The sequence below is a fragment of the Perognathus longimembris genome, chromosome 9 (assembly GCF_023159225.1).
Source record: "Perognathus longimembris pacificus isolate PPM17 chromosome 9, ASM2315922v1, whole genome shotgun sequence".
Lineage (NCBI taxonomy): Eukaryota > Metazoa > Chordata > Mammalia > Rodentia > Heteromyidae > Perognathus > Perognathus longimembris.
The window spans coordinates 6,497,887-6,520,784 of NC_063169.1; the positions used below are offsets into that span (position 1 = coordinate 6,497,887).

Here is a 22,898-nt window from a genome sequence, read left to right on the forward strand (position 1 = left end):
CTCCACGCCGCACCTCACTTTAACATTTCAGATCCAGGCCCCCACCCGGTCCTTGTGGTTAGAGGATTCAGTGGGGACGGGGCGTCCTCGGAGGGAGTCTCCCCCACCGCGGTGGGGAACATCCACATGTGTTCCTGGAGGGCAAAGGGCACCCGCCCGGGCCGGGCCGGGACCTGGGCTCCCGAGGGGCTCTGGGCTTGGGTTTGAGGAGCTCCTAGTCCGGCTGGTGGGGAGGCCCTGGGTTGGGGATGGCGGGGCCGCGGGCTGAGCAGCCGGGCAGCCGGGCTTTCCCTTCACCTCCCCTGGGCTGGTGTGGGGGAGACTTTCCCATGGCGCAGACGGCTTCTCGCCCCTCTCCCCGGCAGGCTCCCCGAGTTCGAGGCACCCAATTGCTGCACCCAGAGGGGAGGCCCGCGGGCAGGGTCAGCATGCCCAGAGTGAAGGGCGGCTGCGAGCCAGGAGGCCTCGAGTCGACCCTGCACAGATTGGCCATTTCCTTCTAAGGCAAAATCCCCGGGGCCTCCTCCGAGCCTGGGTGTGGCCCTCGGGGTGGGATTCGATTCCGGGGTGCCGGGCCGGGAGGTGGGGCTGCCCCCCCCACGCAGAGCACCCCGCCTTTGGGTGAACGGGGTGGGGGGCGGCGGGAGGTGGGAGGCGAGGTTGGGACGCGCACTCCCAGTCGGCCGGCTTCCCAGGGCGTGGGGCGGACTGGCCGGGCGCCGGGCGGCGGGCGCGCCCCGGAGCCCGCAGCGCCCACCTCCGGACGCCCGGACCTCCCCTCCCGGCCACCTCTGCGACTCGGGGGCGACGGGGCCCGGGAAGGGGTCAGTGGGTGCGTGTGTGGAAGCGGGGGCGGGAGGGAGGGGCGGGGGGAGCCGATCCGAAGCGGGGGCAGAGGGCGGTAGGACCCGGCGGGAGCTTCCCGGGCTGGGTAGGGAACGGGGCGGGCGGAAAGGAGGGAGTGGGGGGGGGGGAGAGGAGAAGGGCAGGTGCGGGGTGGCGCGTCCGCACGAGTTGCACGGCTCCGGCGGGCTGCACCCCGACTCTATAAAAGGAGCCGGGCGGCTCCTCCGCGGACAGCCTCTGCCTCGGGCGGGGGCGCGCGGGGTGCCGCCAGCTCCCCGAGACACCTGCCCGGGGCTGGCGGGGGTGCGGCGCCGGGGGGCCCAGCCCCGCGCGCCCCAGCCGCCCGGCCCCCGGCGGCGGTGCCCGTGCGTCCCGGAGGAGGCGGCAGCCGCAGGCCCCCCCCCCCCCACGCTCCCCCCTCCCGGCCGACCCCCCTCTCTCTCCCGGCTCGGTCTGGGCTGCGCTCCCCGCTTTCTCCCCACACCAAGTGTGTGGGCACCCCCCCCCCTCCCAGCGCAGGAAAGTGTCCCCGGCCGGCGGGGGGCGCGGGGGGCGGGGCGGGCATGCGGCGCGGGCACTCCTCGCCGCGCCGCCAGCTCGGGTCTCGAGTGGGAAAGTCCTGCGGGAGGAATCCACGGCTCCCGGCGCGCCCGGGGTAGGAGAGGCTCCCAGCTAGTGGGGTAAGAGCTCTCCCCTGATCCCCCCCCCTCCTCCCGCGCCCCCCCTTCTCCCAGCCCCTTTGCAAACAATACTTCTTCTTCCTGCACCGGCTGCGTCTCCCCCCCAGGGGCTGGGCGGGGTGGGCCAATCTCCTAACACCCCCCCACCCCCCACCCCTCCCCCGAGCGATCCGGGACGGGGCGTGGGGCGCCGGCGCGAGGCCCCGGCGGGCGCGCGGGAAGTGCGGAGGACGCGCCCCGCGGGCTCGGCAGCCGCGCCCGTGACCTCCACTTGGGAACTGGGCGGAGGACTCGAGCCGGGAGCCCACGGCAGCGACCTCAAGGCGGCCCCACCGAAGCCCGGAGTCTCCATGCTCCTCCCGTCCTCGGCTCTGTCTCGGGCGCGCGGCCGGCTGGAGCGCGGCTCTCCGGAGGAGCCGGGGCGCGGGGAGCCATGGAGGAAGCCGGAGCCCCGTGCGCCCCTCCGCCGCCACCACCGCCGCCGCCGCCCGCGGGGCCCCACGCCGGGCTCCCCCACCCGGCCAACCTGTCTGCCACCCCCTCGCCCAACTGCAGCGCCGCCGGGACGTACATCTACCAGGACTCCATCGCCCTGCCCTGGAAAGTGCTGCTCGTGCTGCTGCTGGCGCTCATCACCCTGGCCACCACGCTGTCCAACGCCTTCGTGATCGCCACCGTGTCCCGCACCCGGAAGCTGCACACCCCGGCCAACTACCTGATCGCCTCGCTGGCCGTCACCGACCTGCTCGTGTCCCTGCTGGTGATGCCCATCAGCACGCTGTACACGGTGAGCGGCCGCTGGACGCTGGGCCAGGTGGTGTGCGATCTGTGGCTGTCGTCGGACATCACCTGTTGCACGGCGTCCATCATGCACCTGTGCGTCATCGCCCTGGACCGCTACTGGGCCATCACGGACGCCGTGGAGTACTCGGCCAAGAGGACTCCCAGGAGGGCGGCGCTCATGATCGCGCTCGTCTGGGGCTTCTCCATCTCCATCTCGCTGCCGCCCTTCTTCTGGCGCCAGGGCCAGGCGGGCGACTGCCTGGTGAACACCGACCACGTCCTCTACACCGTCTACTCCACCGTGGGCGCCTTCTACCTCCCCACCCTGCTCCTCATCGCCCTCTACGGCCGCATCTACGTGGAGGCCCGCTCGCGCATCCTCAAGCAGACGCCCCGCAGGACCGGCAAGCGGCTGACCCGCGCCCAGCTCATCACCGACTCCCCGGGCTCCACGTCCTCCGTGACCTCCACCAACTCGCGGGCGCCCGACGCGCCCAGCGAATCCGGCTCGCCCGTCTACGTGAACCAAGTGAAGGTGCGCATCTCCGACGCCCTGCTGGAAAAGAAGAAACTCATGGCGGCCCGGGAGCGCAAGGCCACCAAGACGCTGGGGGTCATTTTGGGGGCGTTTATCGTGTGTTGGCTGCCCTTCTTCATCATCTCCCTGGTCATGCCCATCTGCAAGGACGCCTGTTGGTTCCACATGGCCATCTTTGACTTCTTCAACTGGCTAGGCTATCTGAACTCCCTCATCAACCCCATCATCTACACCATGTCCAACGAAGACTTCAAGCAGGCCTTCCATAAACTCATACACTTCAAGTGCGCGACTTGACTTGCCAATGGCAGCGGGGTCGCCAAGGGCGACCTTTGGGGACCAAGTTGGGTCTTTCCACAGGTAGGTGGAATCTTCTTTCGCTGTTACAGGGTCCAAGCAAGGCTCTCTCTCCTTCTCTCCCCTCCTCCTGAGCAAAGGGCAGTGGAGCCGGAGAAGCCAGGACCACCCTGAGAGACAAGAGAGAGAGAGAGAGAGTGTTCTGGAAGGAGAATGGCTCTTAACTCAACCAGGGCTTCCCTGCTGAGCAGAAGGCTCCCCTCCTCCCCCACCTCCCTTCCACAGCCCGGGCTCAGCACCGACTCTGCGGCAGCCAATCACAAAGAGGGCTGTGACTATTGCGAATTGATGCTGGCTGGGGAGCGGATCTCCACCTGCTGGGGTGTGTTGGAGGGCGCCCTTTGAAGCCGGGGGGTCCTTGTAGTTGTTGGTTGAAGCCTGGCGGAGAGAGAGACATCTACCTACAGCCTGGCAGTTCTGGAGCTGAGATGTTGAATGACTGGTGTTTGTTTTTTTTGGGGGGGGGGGCAGCTTTGTGTTCCAGCTTCATTTTCCAGCAGTTACTTTGGCATCCTTTCGTCTTCAGTTTCTGCCTATTTACACTTGGAGAAACTTGTGGATTTTGGTGCTTCACGCCCTGACTGTGTGGCTTTGATGGCTCAGAGAGACACGGAAGAGTTAACAGCAAAATGCTGACGCTGAGATCTCTATTTTTATTATGGTTGAAAATCTATGGGGGTGGGGGCGGGGAGGGCCATGGGGAGGGTCACACCGAAAATCAACACTTACCATTGTCTGTGTTCTGCCCGTTGCTAATTTTCTTGTAAAATTTCGGTTTAGCAAGTATCCTATGACAACTCTTAACAACTCAAACCAAACGTTATGTGCGCTAGTGCCAAAGTCTGCAGATTGCTTTCCCCCCCCTTCCTAATTTCGTGTATCTCATTTAAATCCCCACAAATGGAGGGTGGGATGCGTGATTCAGCCCACATCGCTGCTATGTGTTTTACTGATGCCATTGGTCAAACTGATTGTTAGGTTATTTACTGTACTTTAACAAGGAAAGTATCTTTATTCTTGCATCAAGTCACTAAGAGGTAAGGGTACTGATGAAATAGACTTGGTTATGATACAAAAAAAAGGAAAAAAAGGAAAGACTGTAGGCCAGAGGAAGATGTATATTTTGATTTGTAAAAAAAAAAAAAGAAATCTTTAAATGCATGAGATATTTTTGATAGTCATTTGCACTCTCCTTCCCATCTGTGACTCCATGGTGTGTGAACATAATCAAGAAATCAAGAGAACTAGTTTGCTTGTCCAGAAATTTTCAGAGTGCAGCAAAAACCCTAAAAATTGTATCAGAAAAAGAGAACAAAGTTTCTTTCCCTTTCCCATTGAAGTTTGGCTAGGAGCAGTGATTCCTAGAAAATGATAGGCAGGGAATTTAGGAAAGCTCACAGACACTGAAAGCGGGCCTGCTTTCCTTCCCTTGTAACACACAAAACCAAACCTCAGGCTTACTGAACAATTGGGAAACTGGGAAGGCATTTCACCTTGGAAATTTGTCACTCGAGTGACACCTCCGTGAACCTGAGATTCGAACCCATTCAAATGTGCTTCCCTTTTCAAATTTTGACCATATTTTGTCACTTCAAATTGACTCCAAGGACTCCCCAGAAGAGAGTCCAATCACCTCCGAAAGATGAGAAGATGCATTCTCTTAATCAGCACAAGTAGCCTGAAGGACCAGCTGCACAGATGTGGAATACCTAAGATGCCAAAGAAGATCCCACCCCTTTCTAGAAAGCTTTCTGCAGTGGCAGCCCTTTGCCTACAGAAGCAGCTTGTCTTTATAAACTGGATTCATGCCTGCATGAAGCGCCCCTCCAGACCATCCAACAATACAGGAAGTACACTGCTTGTCTGCCTCACCCGAATGCAGGCCTTCACTCTAGGAGTAACGATTCTTGAAAATACACTCTTCAAAAGTTCACCTGTACTGTAGGGAACAAAAAGGGAATTTTTTTTTTTTTCTATCACAATTGTACTTGTCACTGGAGTAAGATACAATTTTAGGCTCTAGATAATCCTATACTTCTGCTGGATTCCCAATATTCTTCCATTGCTCTGTGTGTGTATGTGTGTGTGTGTGTGTGTGTGTGTGTGTGTGAGAGAGAGAGAGAGAGAGAGAGAGGGAGAGAGGGAGAGAGGGAGAGAGAGAAATAGAGAGAAATTTCTCCTATGGAGAAATGTGCCTAGGGCATGGTATTTGTTTTTATGTTACTAATACATTGGTCTTCTGTTTATGCAGCTGTGTGCTGTTTTCTTAGGGCCTAAGAGGCAATTATGTCAACGTCCAAGAGCCTTAGGGGGAAGGGGTAATTGAAACAAATAACCACTTACTACTGATTTCTTTGTAGGACATCTACAAGGATGGAGTCCTTCTGTCAACAAAACACAGTCAGTTTAGTCAAATGGGTTGTTTGCCATTTTGTAAATTATCCACTGTAATCATTGCTTGATAATTTGGCTGAATTGTCTGAATTGGGGGCATATTGTATCAAGTAGAAGCTTGCAAACTCTTGTAGTCATAAAAGATCTAGCATCCTCATCCAGCATTGCACGTGATTAGGCAAGGCGTGGTACTCATCTCCGAAGGCACAGTTAAGATTGCTAAGCTCCTTTGCAGTTACTGTATTGCTGGGAGCACAGTTTGTTTCATAAATGAGTCACTTGGCTTTTTTGTTGTTGCAGAATACAATATGGCAAGTGGAAATGTTTAACTTACATAGAAATGAAAAAAAAAAATACAGTCTCATTGGCTGTGGTAACCAATAATATTTTCCATATTGTTTAATTGCACAAAATTTCACGCAGATATATGAATGTATACTCATCTAAAATACCGGTATTGTCTTGTGTTTTTAGGAATTTTTAGAGTTTCCTTTAAAAAAGAAAAAAAGGGCACTGTTCCCATGAGTGAATGTTTATAAGTTCAGCCAATTTCTTATAGAAAAAATTGTTTTTCAATTTTCTTCTCTATTATCTTAGTTTCCTTTTCTTCCCTCCCTCCCTCCCTTCCCTCCCTCCTCCCTCTCTCCCTTCTTTCCTTCCTTCCCTCCTTCCTTCCTTCCTTCCTCCCTTCCCTCCTTCCTTTCTTCCCTCCTTCCTTCAAAACCCTGAAAGGAACATAATTCACTCAAAGCAGTAAAATCTGATTATGTGTATTTGATGATGTTGCTGTGTCTGAAAATTGCCTTTGAAATTCCACCTTTCAGCAAATGTATAATTGGAAATGAAATTGAGAAACTCAATGAAATAAAAGTCCTTTTTATGTTCCAAAAAGCATTTGATTTGTTTATTTATATTAGTTTTTGTGTTGGTACTGTGGCTTGAACTCAGGGCCTCACCCTCTTCTTTGGCTATTTCTCTCATGGGCGGCACTGTACCACTGGAGCAAGAACTCCATTTCTGGCTTTTTGCTGGTTAAGTAGAGACAAGAGTTTCATGCACTTTTCTACCCAGGCTGGGTTTGAACCTTGATCCTCACAATTCAACCTCCCAAGTAGCAAGGGTTATAGACATTAGGTAGTAGTTCTATGGTTATGGAAAGATTGGTTTACTGAATTCTGGGATTGTGTTTTGAAGTTTTAGCCTTCATGAAAGAATGACTCCTGTTTCGCACTACAGTGGCAGGTTGATAGGTCCCACCCTGACGTGTAGCGTTCGTTTATATCTGAGGAGACAATTTCAAGGGAATGAAGTAGATTGGGCTCTGGGGCTCTGCAAAAAAATCTTCCAGCAGAGGCGTTTTCTAGCACTTTGATATGGGGTATTTTGTCTCTAGCTTAGGCACTGGGATTCCAAGTACAGGAGGATGATTAACATACAAAATGAAGCAAAGGAGGAGCTGGGCTGGGAAGAGACTTGGTGAGAAGAGAGACCCCCAAAGGAGTTACACGGGCTTCTTTGAACACTGGATAGAACATGTCGTTTACAGCCAGAAAGTCCTAGCTTTCTGGGACAAAAATGGCTATGCCAGTCTCCTTCTAAACTATCACCTACTTGGAAGAGGTTGCAAAGACTTGCAGTCTACCCATGACTGCTTGCTTCTCTTTCACTAGGAAAGCAGTTAGTTACCTGGAGATCTGACAATGACTTTGGCACTCAGAAACAATCCTTCCTCAGAGTGGAGGAAACCTTTGTTTTCCAATGCCTCTTGTATGAAGGCATATGGCACTCATACCACAGACTATCAGGACTATTTGGAAGCATGTAGAACGGAGAAGACCCAAAAGAAGATGTTGGCTAAACTAGAACTGATTTAGCTTTACAAACATCTTGCTAGGTTGGGTGACATCCAGCCCAGAATGCAAGAGTGGGCTACCTGTAGCTCTAGTCATCAAGAAAATATTGCCATATATTTAGTTTCTTATCGCACCTTTATTGACCTTGCAAAACACCTTTTACTTCTTTCTTTTCTTTTTTTTTTTTTTGCCTGAAGATTTGTGTCTCTTCCTAGATTCAAGGTTTCTGGCCACATCCATTTTCTCAACACTTCCTACTTCTAGAAATCTCCATGAAGCCACGATTTCCACAATGATGTGCATACATTTTGTTTTCTTGGCAAAGGGCTGATTCAATAGCCAAGAAATTAACATTGTATAATAGAAAATGATTGACCCAAATGCAGATGTAAGCATGTAAGATGTAAGGAGGTAAAAATCTTTCAAATGGGGCAAAATCCTGGAGATTTCAGATGTGATGGTGTCTGCAACTTTCCCCCAACCTGCCCCAGGACCGTCCACCAGGGGGCAGAGGGCCTCTAAGTTGTTTGGCTGATAGAGTTTCATTCTAAATCCTTCTTCCTGCAGTTTTGCAAGAGGTATTAACTGTTCTAAACTCAATGAAAGTGAAGCTCTGTGAGCCAAGGAAGAGGAGATTTATCCCTGATATAAAAGTAGCACATTTCACAGAACTAAAAATTCAGGCAGAGATCTTGACAACAAAGTGAATGTTCTGTCTTCATATATGCAAAATCGATTATTTCATTAACAGTTATTTGGGAGCATTATGACCTTTGGTTATTGTGGCACTGGATGAAATCAAAGGTCAGAAGCCTTTAGTTCAAAATAAAGGGAACTATTCATTCAAATTGCTTTGAGTAACATTATTTTCTTTTTCTCCTCTCTGTGTTTTCCCTTTTCGAAAACGTCACTGGGGTCCTGGAGGAATGGCTCAAGAGGCGAAGTGCCTGCCTAGAATGAGACCCCTTGGATTCAGTCCCCTGGTACTAACAAGAGCAAACAACCCAAGCTATAAATCAAAGCATAACAGATACCATTTTCTTTAGGTTTTTTTGACTGTCAGTGTGGAGAAAAATAAGCCCTTAGTGTGCAGTATTTGGTGGCAACATAGGATAGCAGGGATCTTGCCCACTGTCCCCCTTCTGTCCCCTCCCCTGTCTCTCCTACCTCCATCCACCACTAACTAACCTGCTTCTATTTTCATGTCTGTACATTGCATATTACGACTGTGTTTGCCCACTCCTGCCCCAAAAATATAACAGCAAGTGCTCTCACATATTAGTCTAATTTGATGAAATTAAAACTTATATATACTTTATGATGCCTTATTTTAAGTTGAAGCCTTCATGATCTTTAATGCATATTTTACCTATACAAAACTGATTCCAGAAGGTCTAAGTAAATATCTTCAAACTCTGAAAACAGAGCCCTCAAACAAAATAATCTGTAACCCCCAACTGAGTGTTTACTGAGAGGTGTACTCCTGTGGCTGGATGGGAGCTGTCCTTACCCATGCCTGCTTGCAGAGGCTGGCACTGAGGTCTGGGTGGTTCCGGTCCTAACTTTAAAAAGAGGCATGCATAAGTATGAATGCAAGCTTATGGATCGCAAACATAGATTTTTGTACAAGCAAATGGACCCTAGAAAAGGAGAAGATAGACCCAGTGGTATCAATGCCATGCCTTCCTAACGCTGCTGTTTTTCTTCCGCATTCTCATTATTGATCAGAGGGAACTTATTTTGTGTCCTTTCCACCAGAGAGAACTTATTTTGTGTCGTTTCTTACAACTGTCAGTTAAGCCAGGCTTTCACAGCCAACATCCACATTTCAGGATCATATTATAATTTTCAGTTCACCCAAAGAGACAGACAGATCCTAAACTGGAACAGCTGACAGTGCCTTAAAACTATTCCAATCATAGCTTATATAAGAAAATGCCCATTTCTTTTAACTTACTTGTATATACTGGAAAAGGAAAGCCTTTCTTTAACTATTCCTTGCAATTCCCCAGAATAAGAATGGTCTTGAAACGTTTCCTGTACCCGAAGGGAGCAGATGGCGATGTAGGGATCCACTTATGATGATGAAAAATAAAAATAATCTACATGTCTTACTTTAATGAGGTGGGAGGTATGATTCACATCCTTCTTGCCTCTCTGGGCGCCTTCCTCACAGGGCTCTGTGATTGGTTGTCCTATGTTGCGATCATCAGAATTCGGGTGTCTGTTGCTTATGAGTATCGTGACCCGGGTTAACCAGTAGGTTCAGAGTGACAGAACAGAGCCCAAGCTTGGACAGTTGTGCCCAGAGGTAGTTTCTCCTGCTCCGGTCTTGTAAGCCCATTTGTTTAATCCAGTTTGTGACAGCCTGTGTAGACAGTCTCCCTTCTCTGACGTGTCATTTTCCTCTTCATTCACTGACTCATCTCAGTGGATTCAGCATTGACTTGAGTTGTTTTCATGTGGAAGTTCTTTTCAGGCTCCTTGGCTTTCCATCTCCATTTTGCTTGGTCTTTGGGATGATGAGTCTTCTATCTATCACTTGCCTTGCCCCTTGTGGCTTTTCCACAGTTTGGCAGTTTAGGGTAATCACAAACTGGGAAGTTGAGGACTAGCTGGTGGTATCAAGGGCTCTAAAAGAACATGCAATCTAGAAAGACTCCACTTGAAATCAATGTCTGGCAACCAAGAGCCAGTTAATCTGTAATGTAATAATGTATATCTGCATTTTTTTTTGGTGAGTGGTGGGGCTTGAACTCAGGGCCTGGGCGTGCATTGTACCTGAGCAATTTTGCTCAAGGCTAGCACTCCACCACTGTGGCTTCTTCATTGGCAATAAGAGTCTCACAGACGCTCCTGCCCAGGCTGCCTCAGATCTCAGCCTCTGGAGTGGCTAGGATTCCAGACAGGAAGCACCAGCACCTGGCTTGTATCTGTATTTTTGTAGGCTAGAATTAAATGTGGCGGGGCTGGGAATAAGGCCTCGTGGCAAGAGTGCTTGCCTCCTATACATGAAGCCCTGGGTTCGATTCCCCAGCACCACATATATAGAAAAGGCCAGAAGTGGCACTGTGGCTCAAGTTGGCAGAGTGCTAGTCTTGAGCAAAAAGAAGCCAGGGACAGTGCTCAGGCCCCGAGTTCAGCCCCAGGACTGGCCAAAAAAAAAAAAAAAAAAGAATTAAATGTGGCAATACAATTGATTTTAGCCTTGGACATTCGATCTGGCAAAAGTATTTAAAAACCCTTTGCTCGGTCCCTGTCTCAGACTAATTAAATCGTATCAACTAAAATCAAGCCTGCTAACCTATATATTGAAACTTCCCTCCAGATAATTCCAGTGTGTGGTCAGGACTAAGACCCACTGACAATATATAGACAAAGCTCTTGTACCTGATCTGTGGGTGGAGTGGAAGGGGCTCTGCGAAGGAAATGCGAAGTCACCTGTTTGGGGCTATGTGTTTTCCCATTGGTGCTTCTCAGAATTGGGTGGACCAATGACTCAGCTTGAAGAGTTGCTTAAACTGCAGAGTGCAACTCAGGGGTTCTGAGGGGGGCTGAGATTTTGCAATCCTAGCTGGCTCTTGGGGGGTGGCTGGCACAGGCCTGGCCAAGAAGCCAGCTCTCAAGGATCTTTCGGAAGACTTGGCTTGCTTAGTTACCGAGCATCTGCCATTCCTTACTTTGTAACCAAAACAAAAACCACCCAACCTTGCAGAGGAGAGAACTGTACAATATGCTGTGTCTCTTTGGCTTGTTTAGATGATTTTAAGATCTGAACTTAAGCAATTATGAAATGCTTTCTCTTAAATGATTTTATCCAAGATTTTATCTTTTTTTTAACTCCAGTACTGGGGCTTAAAGTGAGACTTGGGACACTCACTGTCCCTTAGCTTTTTGGGGGTGGGGGGAGGAGGGGGGGTGTTGCCACCAGTCTTGGAACTTGAACTCTGGGCCTGAGCTCTGTCTCTGAGCTTTTATGCTCAAGGCTAGTTAGTGTTCTATCACTTGAGATAAGCTCTTCTTGCCGACTTTCCTGCCGGGAATGGCTTTGAACTGGGATCCTCAGCGCTTAGCCTCCGGAGTAGCTCGGATTACAGCAGTTAGGATTACAAAGCCATGGCCTGGCTTTTTCCGTTAGCATTTTGTTCTCGTTTGGCATTCTACCACTTGGGCTGCACCTTCCTTTTGAGCTTTTTGAAGGTTATGGATCTCATAGATCTTCCTGACCAGGCTAGCATCGAGCCTAGATCCTCAAATGTCAGCCGACTGAGTACTTAGGATTACAGGTCAGATTCACTGGTGTCCAGCCCCACGTTTTAAAACCTTAGTCTATCCTAACGCAAAGGACTCACATTTGCATGTCAGCCAGCAGAGCATGACCCTCAAATTCAGCCGAATTTTTTTTCAGACAAAGCAAAATAAAATGATTAAATTTTTTTTTTAAAGAACTGCAAAATAACAAATACATAAAACAAAGAAACGGGACTATGGCAAGCCTATTTTCCCTGGCAATCAACTTTACTTAGTAACTGTATTTGGATGCCTTTTCTTCACATCCGATTCATTCACAGAGTTGTATAGATCCTTACATTTTGTAAACAGAAACAACTATACAATCAGCACTCTGTGTGAGTTGTCTTAATCCTATCATGTTTTAGAGAATTCATATCTTCCACTCCTGTCACAGGAACTTTGTCCCTCCCCATTTCTATTCCTGCAATATTAATCCACCCACAAGACGGGAGCCTATGTTGAGTTTCTTAAGCCTAAATTGGGAGTGATAAACAAAGAATCAGACTCCTGCTTGCGAAGGAAACTTTCCATTCTTTTTATTTGCATGTTGGAAGTTGAGTACCCAGTTTCAGTATGTGTGTAGGACTTCATCTATATTACACAAGCACTGTTCAAGCCTTCCGTGTCCTCTGTGTGTAATTACAATGCTTCCAGTTAGATTTTAGCAATGAAGCATTGTTGGAAATTTGCTACATTTTCAAGGGAGCAGAGTTTGGAGTGGGGAGCAAGAGGAAGAAGCACTGAGTTTGTGGCACATACTTTAAATAATGATAGCCCTTCATTTAGACCCGAGAGTGTACCTGCAAGCTAGGTATTGTTTCTATTATTTTACTGTTAGTATCTTTATCACACATTAGGAATGACAGCCATTCCATCCAGCTTCTCAGTTTAGAGATTGGGAACAACCTCAGTTGAGTAATTTTTATTCAGAGTAGACTTGGAAACTGCATTATTATATCCATTCTACTTATTCTTTGAGAGAAGTGTTTTCTGAATTGTCCCTGGCATTAAAACAGGATAGGACGTCACAAATGCATTTTCAAGAGCAGTGTCTCAGGTAGAACACAACTTCCTTTTTTCTTTCCTTCTTCGCTCCCAATATTTTGACCTGCCTTTTTCTAACTCTAACTTCTACCACAGAGAGTTCCATTCACACCCACTAGTTCTTCTAGAGAAGTTACATATGAAAATGTACACTTCATTGCTGGGTACAGCATTATTAAATATAGGTGTTTCTGCTGTAATGACTAATGCAGCAGGAGGTGTTTCTCTTTCATGAAATCTTTACTGGCAAATCTCTATCTTCAAAACAAGACAGTGACATCTATTTTTACATGAAGTGAAATTCCTGAGTGAAAAGTAAATTCACAAGACGTTTTCAACAAGCATGGATGTTTTGGCATTTTGTAGCTAAAAGTTCTTAGATAATACTTGGCTAACTATCTCTGCTTCTCTGTCTCTGTCTCTGCCTTTCTTCCTCTTCCTCTCTCTCTTTCACTCTGTCCCTGTAACTTCTGTTTCTGTGTGTGTGTGTGTGTGTGTGTGTGTTTCTGTCTTTCTGTCACTCTCTCTGTGTCTCTCTTTGCAATTGTGGGCCCTATTAGCATCCTTCCCTTTTATTTGTCAAAAGCTTTGATTTACTTGTCTTCCCCTGTCCATTTTACTCCCAAGCCCTAAAATAGCACACAAACAGTCAAATCAGTAAATTTACAGAAAACAAAGTATTTATGAGCTGACTTAAATCAGAATTCAGCCTATCTATAAAAGAAAGACGTGTTTTCTTTAAGGAGCAATTCTGACAATAATTAATGTGCAACATTGTAGAGGAAATTCTGTTCAAACTACTTCTTCCATATCTTTGGCTACTATCATTGAATTCTAAGGGGGAAAAATAAAAGGCATGAAAATTTTAATAATTTTGGAGTGGGAATCCGACACAGGCAGACTTGGCACAGATTCTGAAGCCCCACTGAGCACGCATTTCTCTGTGTCTGACCATGGAGGAAATGGTTTCCTGTTGATCGGTTTGTGATGAGGACTGACCAAGCTGCAGCCATGAGGCAGTTCTGAATGCAAACAGAACTTAGGACTGAAGAGATATTATTCTGTGGCGTTTTTTTTTTTTTCGCATGTGAACTTCCTTCTGTTGAGACAAAATATACCAGTGTCCATTGGCATTTAGAGTCAGGAGAATGTTTTTAAATCCTTGAGTGTCTTTTTATTAGCATGTGACTTGGGTCAATTTATTTAATCTCTGGAAGTCTTGGTTTTCCTCTCTATAAAATGGGCCTAAGCTATGTCTCAGAAGAAGTAAGAGGAGTTTATTATGATTGCTATGCAAATCTGAACATCTAAGACAGTTCTTACAGCAAAGTAATTGTTCAGTGGGGTCCCCATCAACTTCTTTCCCTGTCCTTAGGACATACAATACCTTTGTATTGTATGTTGTGCTTGAGTATTTATCGTGTTGTATTGATTGTTGATAAGGAGATCTGTACAGCCTTGTGATACTGGAACCAGTTCTATTATTAATCCTGCTTGGAAGTTTTCTTAAATGTGCAGACTCAAGAAATGCTAGAAAAATCACCCTGTTTCATGCACAATGACAATTAATTAAAGTCATTCTTTAAATTCAATCTTTTAATTATTTTAACTTTATCTTGATGATTTAGCTCATTACGTCAGTTGTCAGTCCCTGATAGCTTACTATGAGTTAGTTTGTTCACGCAATATTTTCCAGGTCAAGAACATTGAAATAATGTATGCTTCATTTTAAGGGAAGAAGAAAAGGTGAATTGTGATCTATAATATATTACAAGACTGGCACAAATGAGTAGCTTACCACAGCTACCATGTAAGGGTCCTACAGAGAGAAATTTGAGGGGTTTTTGAAGAGAAAACCTAGCCCCATTTATCATTTAGTGAGGTAACTGCATGCTTGCATTTTAGACTAGATGTTTTTGTGAGAGTTAAAAATAATATGTTATTTTGTTTCGACACTGTCAGGAGGGAGAAAAGCTAATTTAGGATGGCTGACCTGTGATGTTCAGGTAGAACCGTGGAACCCAGTACCTCCTGTGAGCCACCCTGAGACTCCTGACCCATCACTACAGAGTTCTCCATACTCGAGGTGAAAGTTCATGGTGTACTTCTTTAAGTTTTTTTAAATAATTGTGAAGAAGTTTTCTAAACACGTGAGTTTGTCAGCACAATGCATTTTTATCAATGTCACCCTTCCACCGTTCTCTCTCATCTCTTCCAGCCCCTCCTCTCCCTTCAAGTTCTGGTTCCTGGTTTTCACACGTACACCTTGAATACTGTGACTGCATTTGCCCACCCTTTCTCTGCATTTGCCCGTCTGCCCTCATTCACTCTGACTTCCAACAGGGGCCTCTTCTGGCAGACACATGGCAGTGTGCGTTATTTGGGCTTGTGTAGAAGTTTAAGTCGGCTATACAAGTGCACGCTGAGTAGATAGTTGTCCACAACAGCCTCAAACACTGTCCAGAGGCAATGGAGTCATTTTACAGGCCACTTAGGCTGCATTTAATCAAGTCTGCCTTCATTTGTGACTGCTTTAGTTACTCAGTGGTATTCATAAAACAGAGATATTTGCTATAGCAACAGCTGTAGGTACACACCACAGGTGGATGGACAGACCAGACTAATCTTATTCTACAAAGGAGCCAGTTCAGCCTTTATGAAATCATACCTGTGACCTAGTTTAGATCAAAAGCAGAACAAAGATAAGGACTTAAATAGAGCATATTTAAATAGAACATATCTAATATTTTTATTTCTGGATTTATTTTAATTAAATCGGTTTTTCTCTTCAAATGATATTAATAAATATGCTATGATTGTAAACCTAAAGTACCTCAAGGTATGAATTCACTTCAATTTCCTTCTTACCAAACTAAAAAGATGTGTTTTTTTTTTTTTCTCTAATGTTGATGTATCTCTACACTTTCATTCTCTACAACTGATTTTCAATGTGATCAACCCTTCCACGGGAAAAAAAAAATATTTCAGCAAATTGAAGCATGTAGACCAGTGTTCCTTCCTTTTGGCACCATTGAGATTTTGCTCAAAAAATATTCTCTGTGGCCATACTACGCTGAATGTGCTGACTCTCATCTGGTCTCGGAGCTAAGCAGGGTCAGGCCTGGTTAGTAATCGAATGAGAGATAATCCTTTCGGGTGAGGGGACTTCTGTGCACCTGAGGATATTGAGAAGCAGCTTCAGTCCCTATTTTCTAGGCATCAGTCACTGGGGATATAAATACATTTCAGGACTTGCCCTGTATTCCTTGACGGAAAAAACTGACCTCTGTTGTGAAGCCTAAAAACACTTAGTCAAATTTGAATGTTAAGATAAAATAGATTTGAAAATCCAAATCATTTATTATGCCACAGTTTTGTTGACATTACCTAGACATTTATTAAATATTTTCTTATACACTATGTTGACATAATGGAAGCATTGCCTCAGCTCTATTTTGTGTAGAAGTTCTTAGCTAGTTATCCACGATGCTCCAGAAAACTCCATGGTGATCTTTAGACTGCAGAAAATTATCTATTTTTTGCATCCATATACAATTATATACTTTTTATGGACACATGCTTTTTCAGTTGTAATAAAATATATATGACACATAATTTACCATTTGAGCTACTTAAGTATATTTTGTATTATATTTTTCTAACATTTTTATGGGGACCTTGGCCCCAAAAACGCATGAAACAGTGTTAATGGACAATGCACAAGTAAGACAATTGAAAATGTTGCTGGTGCTGGCTGTGGCCTCCACCTACAATCCTAGCTATTCAGGAAGCTGAGAGCTGAGGATTGTTGTTAAAATCTAGCTCAGACAAACAAACCCAAGAGACTCATACCTCCAATTAACCACTAAAAAGTGTGAAGTGGAGGCCTGACTCAAGAGATAGAGCACCTGCCTAAATGAGAATACAAGGCCCTCAGTCAGCCCCTGCCCCAGCACAAAAAGTAAGAGAGAGACAGACAGACAGAGAGGTAGTCAGAGAGAGACAGACATATAGACAGACAGACAGAGGGAGAGACGTTGCTGAATACCAGAGCAATCTCCCTGTTCATAAGTCTCAGTTCACTGGTGCTGGCCTTTGAGAAGCTATTTCTACTTCTACCACATGCATGTATTTGTTTTCTATGAGCAATCTGGGTTCATACTACCATAATCCATGTGGATGGCCATGCCAAAGACCAGCTCAAGGTCATCAAGAGTGTCCTACCACATCTTAGGACAGTGTCACCTGCAATGTTTCCTCTAAGTGGATCTCGTTTTTATTCTAGAAATGCCTGCATTCCTTCTGCATAGGGAATGTGTGGGAGATACTATTCTATTCTACATGGAACACTTAAGGTTAAGGGTGGGAAGGGCAACACTTGCCTGAGGAGCCCAGAGTTCTGCCTCTTGCCACTTTGGTGCTCCTTACTGGCTCTGAGTGGGAGCCCAGGGTCACCCCGGCCAGTCACACAGGTAGAGGACTGATATGGCCAGCTGGACAGGTGGTAAATCTTGTGGTCTTAAGACTACATTCTGCCCCAAAGACAGAGTTTCCTCCTCCTTGATCTAGCAAGAAGAAGCCACCACATGTTAAAATCTGGGTGACAGGTCTAATCATCCTAAGTTCTCCTTTGCTCGTTTGCAAAATATCTTAAGTCATTTGGTTTGCTTGTGATTATTATTGACAGTCCTGGGGTTTGAACTAAGGAATCTGCCCTTCCTAGATAGATCCTCTAGTGTGAGCCACATGCTACATCTCCAAATGTACTTTTATCAGATTCGTCTATGATAACAAAGGCCTGGTTGCCATGTTAGATTAAGCTAACATCCTTTCCACGCAAGTCAGACAACAAGAAGAGGAATAAGAACCACAATGAGAGCAACAGCACACTTGGTGGCCTGAATAATTAATTCAGATGTGCCATTTGCATCGATTGAATTTACTGGAAAAGTACACATTTCTTTCCCTTCCTGCATCCCTCCCTCCTTCCCTCCCTCCCTCCCTTCCTTTCTTCCTTCTTTCCTTCTCTTGTGAACCCACAATATCAAGTCTTTGAAGAAACTGAAAATGATGAGACACTTTTGCTTACAGTGCAATTTAATATGCAGCATTTAACCACTTATTAGTTGATTGAAAGATTCAAAGAGAAATCAAATGACCACGTTTTGGTGCTGGCTGCTACACACAATGGATCAGTTAGTGCTGACTCTTAATGATGCAGCCAAAGCAACTCTCGTTATAAGTAGCAAGCTGAAGACTTTGCCATCAGGAGAAATAATAGGTAGGGAAGAGAGGAAAAAGATTGTGATTGAGGTTACATTATGACAGGCTTTAATGTATGAGTATCAAGTTTGTTAAAGCCAAAAGGGAAGGAGGAAGAGCCAGTACAAGAGGAAGAAAGGATAGAAATCATCAAAGCATGTGGCAAGAAAAGTAAGGTTCGCGATCACCTATCAGGACACTCTCAAAGGAGGGTTGGAGAACTGAATATCTTACTATTAATCTAAGGATGGAGACCATGAATAAAGGAGAAAAGCTGCCAAACTCACACCACCTCCCCAAATCAACCTGCTAAGTGAGCAAGTGAAGATCCTGCCTTGGCCGGCTCTAATTAAACACGGAATCTCTTCATTTCTTCCCAAGCTCCCTGTCATTACATTGATACTCTCTGCAATATCAGGCAGTGGAGTGAGGCCTGCAATTGCTGGTTTTGAATAGAGCTTTATATAATATTCATGGTATTTCTATTACATCAGTACCCAGATAGAGACTTTGGTTTGATAAGCAGGGGACTTATTTTTTGTACCTGTTACCTGGAGACACTGTGTGTGTGTGTGTGTGTGTGTGTGTGTGTGTGTGTGTGTGTGTGTGTGTGTGCGCGTGTGAAATGGTAGTGGGTCTTGAACTCAGAACTTCAGGCTTTTGCTTAGCTTTTTCCACTCAAGGGTGGCACTCTACCACTTGAGCCACACCCACTTTGGGGTGGTTTGTGACTTTTTTTTCCTAGTTAATTGGAGATAAGAGTCTTTTAGATGTTTTTGCCCAGGCTGGCTTCAAACAATCTGAGATCCTCAGATCCCAGCCTCCTGAGTCCCTAGGATTACAGGTGAGAGCCTCCAGGACCCAAGCTTCATAATAGCTTAGATTACTGAAAAATCATGGCATTTATCAATTCCAACATATACTACTCCCTCTATTACTGTTGGACCAAGAAGGGCCTGTTCGTTTTCCAAGATGCCTGATTCTCCCAAGCTGAGTTGGTTACTGGCTCCCTTTAACCACTATAATAACACCAGAGCCTCGGATTCACTCATCTTGTAGCTTAATGTCTGTAACTTTAAGTGGTTTTAACTCTTTTAAGCAATAGACTTTCACTGATTTATTTTTGTATCTCCAGGCATTAGTAAAAGTCTAAGGTCTGTAAAATGTAACAGAGAACCAATTAATTGGTAAAGCATATATGGTTCATTTCATAGACTTACTTCTATCTTGGAATGAGCATCTAAGTTTATCCCCAAAATGTGATGCTATTTGTTTCTGTTTCATTTCTGATTAGGAATATTTGGTGCATTTCTGACAAATAGCAATGCACTTGAAGTAGGAACAATAGTATAGGTCAAAATGATACATAACAGTACATGTACATTTTTGGTGGACTATTAACCTATGAAATGCCTCATTTCTACGAGTTTTTTTAAATAGATATTTGTTTTTATTACCAAACTGAATTACAGAGAGGTTACAGTTTCATACATTAAGCATTGGATACATTTCTTGTACTGTTTGTTACCTCCCTTCCCCATTTCTACGAGTTTTGATGAAAGTTTCCAGATGTATAATTTGCATTATCAAAGCGAGGAACTGTGGGAAAAGTACAGGAACTGGAATTCAGACACAGGAGCATGAGTTATACATTTTTCCACTGATCCTACTGATAATACTAGAGAACTCAACTTAGCATCCTCTTCTCTGTTTTTGTTTGTTTGGTCCTGGGGCTTGAACTCAGGGCCTGGGCACTGTCTCCGCCTTTTTTGCTGTAAGCTGGCACTCTACCACTTGAGCTACACCTCTACCCTCAGCTTCTTGCTGGTTAACTGGAAATAAAATCTCATGGACTGTTCTGCTTGGTCTGGCTTTGAACCGTGCCCTGTTTATCATCCTTTTCCATACATAATCATGGAGATGCTTAACTAGAAAACTCCCTGGTCCCTATTCATTCATGGGCACTGAGAATATAGAAGGAAATTGAACTACCCAGGCCTTATCTTCATGAAACATAATTCCCCAAGGAGTGGAGACTCAGAAAATATAAAACTTGTGGTATCAATAGTGCTGGGAAGAAAGCAGTGAGTGACAAACCAGTGTGTGCTCATTTCCTGAGGAACGTGGACAGTCTCTTAGCTAGGAGGCCATTGGCTGGGCAGACCTGAAGCAAAGGGAGTGAGTCCAACTTCTGTGGAAGGTGACTGGCTATAGCTTTCCCTTCCATCCGGCTTTGGCTGTTTACAGATGTGTAGCAGAGACTGGCCTTTCCCAGACATCAGCCTTCACCGTCCCCTTTTGGCCCTGACTCTGCCCTCCTTCCTCTAGTTGTCTTCACTGAATTTCAGGACACTTGACTGTCCACAATAAACCTTCTTTTCCAAACTGCAAACATGGCTGTATGTCCCTATCTTTACCATGACCAATAATTCAACAATTCCCTTGTTTCTGAAATCTGGTGTCAGCCAGGATCCTATAAAATATTGGCAAAACGGAAGCAATACGAAAAGACCATTGTGTAGCTTTCTAATACCAAGAAGCACCTGTCTGTAAACTTTTGATGGCTCACCAAATAGGACTTTCTTACTTAGGAGGCTGAAATCCAAAGTCATGGTTTGAAGTGGGCCCAGGCCAGAAAGTCTGTAAGACTTTCCAACTGACTAGCAAAATGACAGAAGTGGAGCTATGGCTCAAGTGGCAGAATGCAAGCCTTGAGAGAAAAAGCTAAAGGACAGCACCCAGGTGCCAAATTGGGGCCTCAGTATTACACACATAAAGAAAGATTTTCAAAGTTAGCAACACATTACAGTTTGGGAAATGGATAATCTCAGAGTATCTTTAATATTTTTATAAGCCTAATGGGCCAACTTTCCCTTCCCTCCACTGTAGCAAATGCATCAAAAGCAGACACTTGTAACAGCACTATGTGCACAGGCATTTATGATTTCTTTGGGTATCACATGGGTGGAAGTTTCTATGCTGCCTTAATTAATTGTGGGAAAATTTATTTTGTGTTTGCTGTGCATTTTTTACTGAAGTCCCTCATTTTCTCTTGATTCTTTTCAAAAACTCTTCTGAGTTTTGGCATTTGCATTTTCCTTGTTCTTGCTTTTCTTTTTCTTTATTCATTTTTAAATTGTTTTTGAAAATATACAAATAATAGCTCATGTTTGTTTTCCAAGAAACACTAAAGCCATAGTCTATACTAATTTGCTGAGGTTATTTAAAGAATCCCCCCCCCCCATTTTTTTTGTTTTGTTTTGTACTTAAATCTCAGAGAACAATGTCTATTCTGACACCACAGGACTGCAGATCAAACACCAAGGAGAGATGCATTGTAGCTCTGGGCACAAATGCTGTGAGCTCATACAATATTTTGTGTTTTTATTTCATTTTTTTGGCCAGTAGTGAGGTTTAAACTCAGGGCTTGAACTGAAACATTGTCAGAGAGACTAAGCCATCTCTTTTTTGGGAAGTGGGTATAAATTTCTCCTGATAATTGACAACCATCATATTTTAGCTTTAATACTTATCTTTCTAAGTTCACAAAATATTCCTCACCCTCTATTACTCTTGACACTTTTGTCAGTGATTTATTTGTGAATTACTGTGCAGAATACGCTATCTGGCATTTTTCATTTCCCCACTGTTTTCTACTTGTTCCCCTGTTACCCAACATTATTAATTATTGAGACTATTCGTGTTTATCTTTATATCTCAGGGCAACAGCTTCTCTTGGAACTCCCAGATGTGTTTTCTACCCAAAACCAATCTGAGCTGTGTCCGGGAGGCTGGTCTGGGTGGTCTTCATATCCAGCACTCCTCACCTTGTGGCTTTCTATTAGGTTCATCAGCAAACTCGGAAAGGGGAGGAGAATGAGATTAGAGTCCCCTAGAATTATCCTGCTCTGTAACAGTTCATGGCAGCCTTAAAAATAGGCTCTCCTCTCTAGCTCCTTTCTCTCATATCTATGGACCTTGTGTGCATGTTACAGACTCTATAATGCCTGTTCTTACATAAAGAATATTCTTTTTATAGAAGCATGCCTCCAATTACTAATTTGAAAGTGCTTTTTCTCCCCTAGGTGTTTGAAAATCAATTTACACACATATGCACACATGCATACACACATGCACACACGCATATGTGTATATGTGTATATACACACGTACAGGTTTCCTCTATAATTCTGACACATAAAAAGTTCAGGAGATAAAACTTTTGAAAGCATAAACTTGGAACAAACTTACTTAGTAGGCAAAACTTAAGAACACTTTGCAGTCATTTTCCCCCTCTATACCTCAATATAAATATTCATATGTTTCACCACAGGAAAAAGTATGTGAAAGTTGCTTTTAGCTCTCTTTCTATTATGGATAATCATGAATCTACACAAAAGCAGAAGTATATAATCAAGCCATTTGTAGATCTTGCTTAGTCTCAACAGCCATCAATTCATGACAAACCGGGTCTCATTCATACTCCCATTCAATTCTCGCCAAGGCCCACTCAGGAGACAGTAAGTAGGTAATAATTCAAATAGAAAACATATTAATATAAGTAGTTACTATCTGTACAAAAGACAGTTGGAGTAATGAAAGATTAGATAGTAAGAAGTAAACAGAGCTTAAAAAATGTGGTCTTTAAAGTTTTCATCATTCTTTCTTTCCCATGGTTTTACCCCTGATGTTGCTGTAATTGATTTTGGTACCGTGGGTATTGTATATATGTTTATCAGAAGTAGGGAAGGGAAGGGGAACATCAAAATGGAGAGACAAAGGGTAAAAGGCAAACTAAGGCAACAGCAATACTTAGAAGACAATATGCTGTAAACCAACTGTAAAATT

The 22,898-nt window shown here is 45.1% G+C and overlaps 1 protein-coding gene across 1 annotated transcript; it reads left to right on the forward strand.

Annotated features, from left to right (window-relative positions):
* The first annotated feature begins 1,959 nt into the window (after positions 1 to 1,959).
* Htr1b (5-hydroxytryptamine receptor 1B) lies at positions 1,960 to 5,236 on the forward strand. The gene is made up of 2 exons (XM_048354581.1): positions 1,960 to 3,207; positions 4,812 to 5,236. The coding sequence occupies exon 1, from the start codon at positions 1,960 to 1,962 to the stop codon at positions 3,142 to 3,144; it is 1,185 nt and encodes a 394-aa protein (XP_048210538.1). The 3' UTR covers positions 3,145 to 3,207; positions 4,812 to 5,236.
* The last annotated feature ends 17,662 nt before the right edge of the window (positions 5,237 to 22,898 follow it).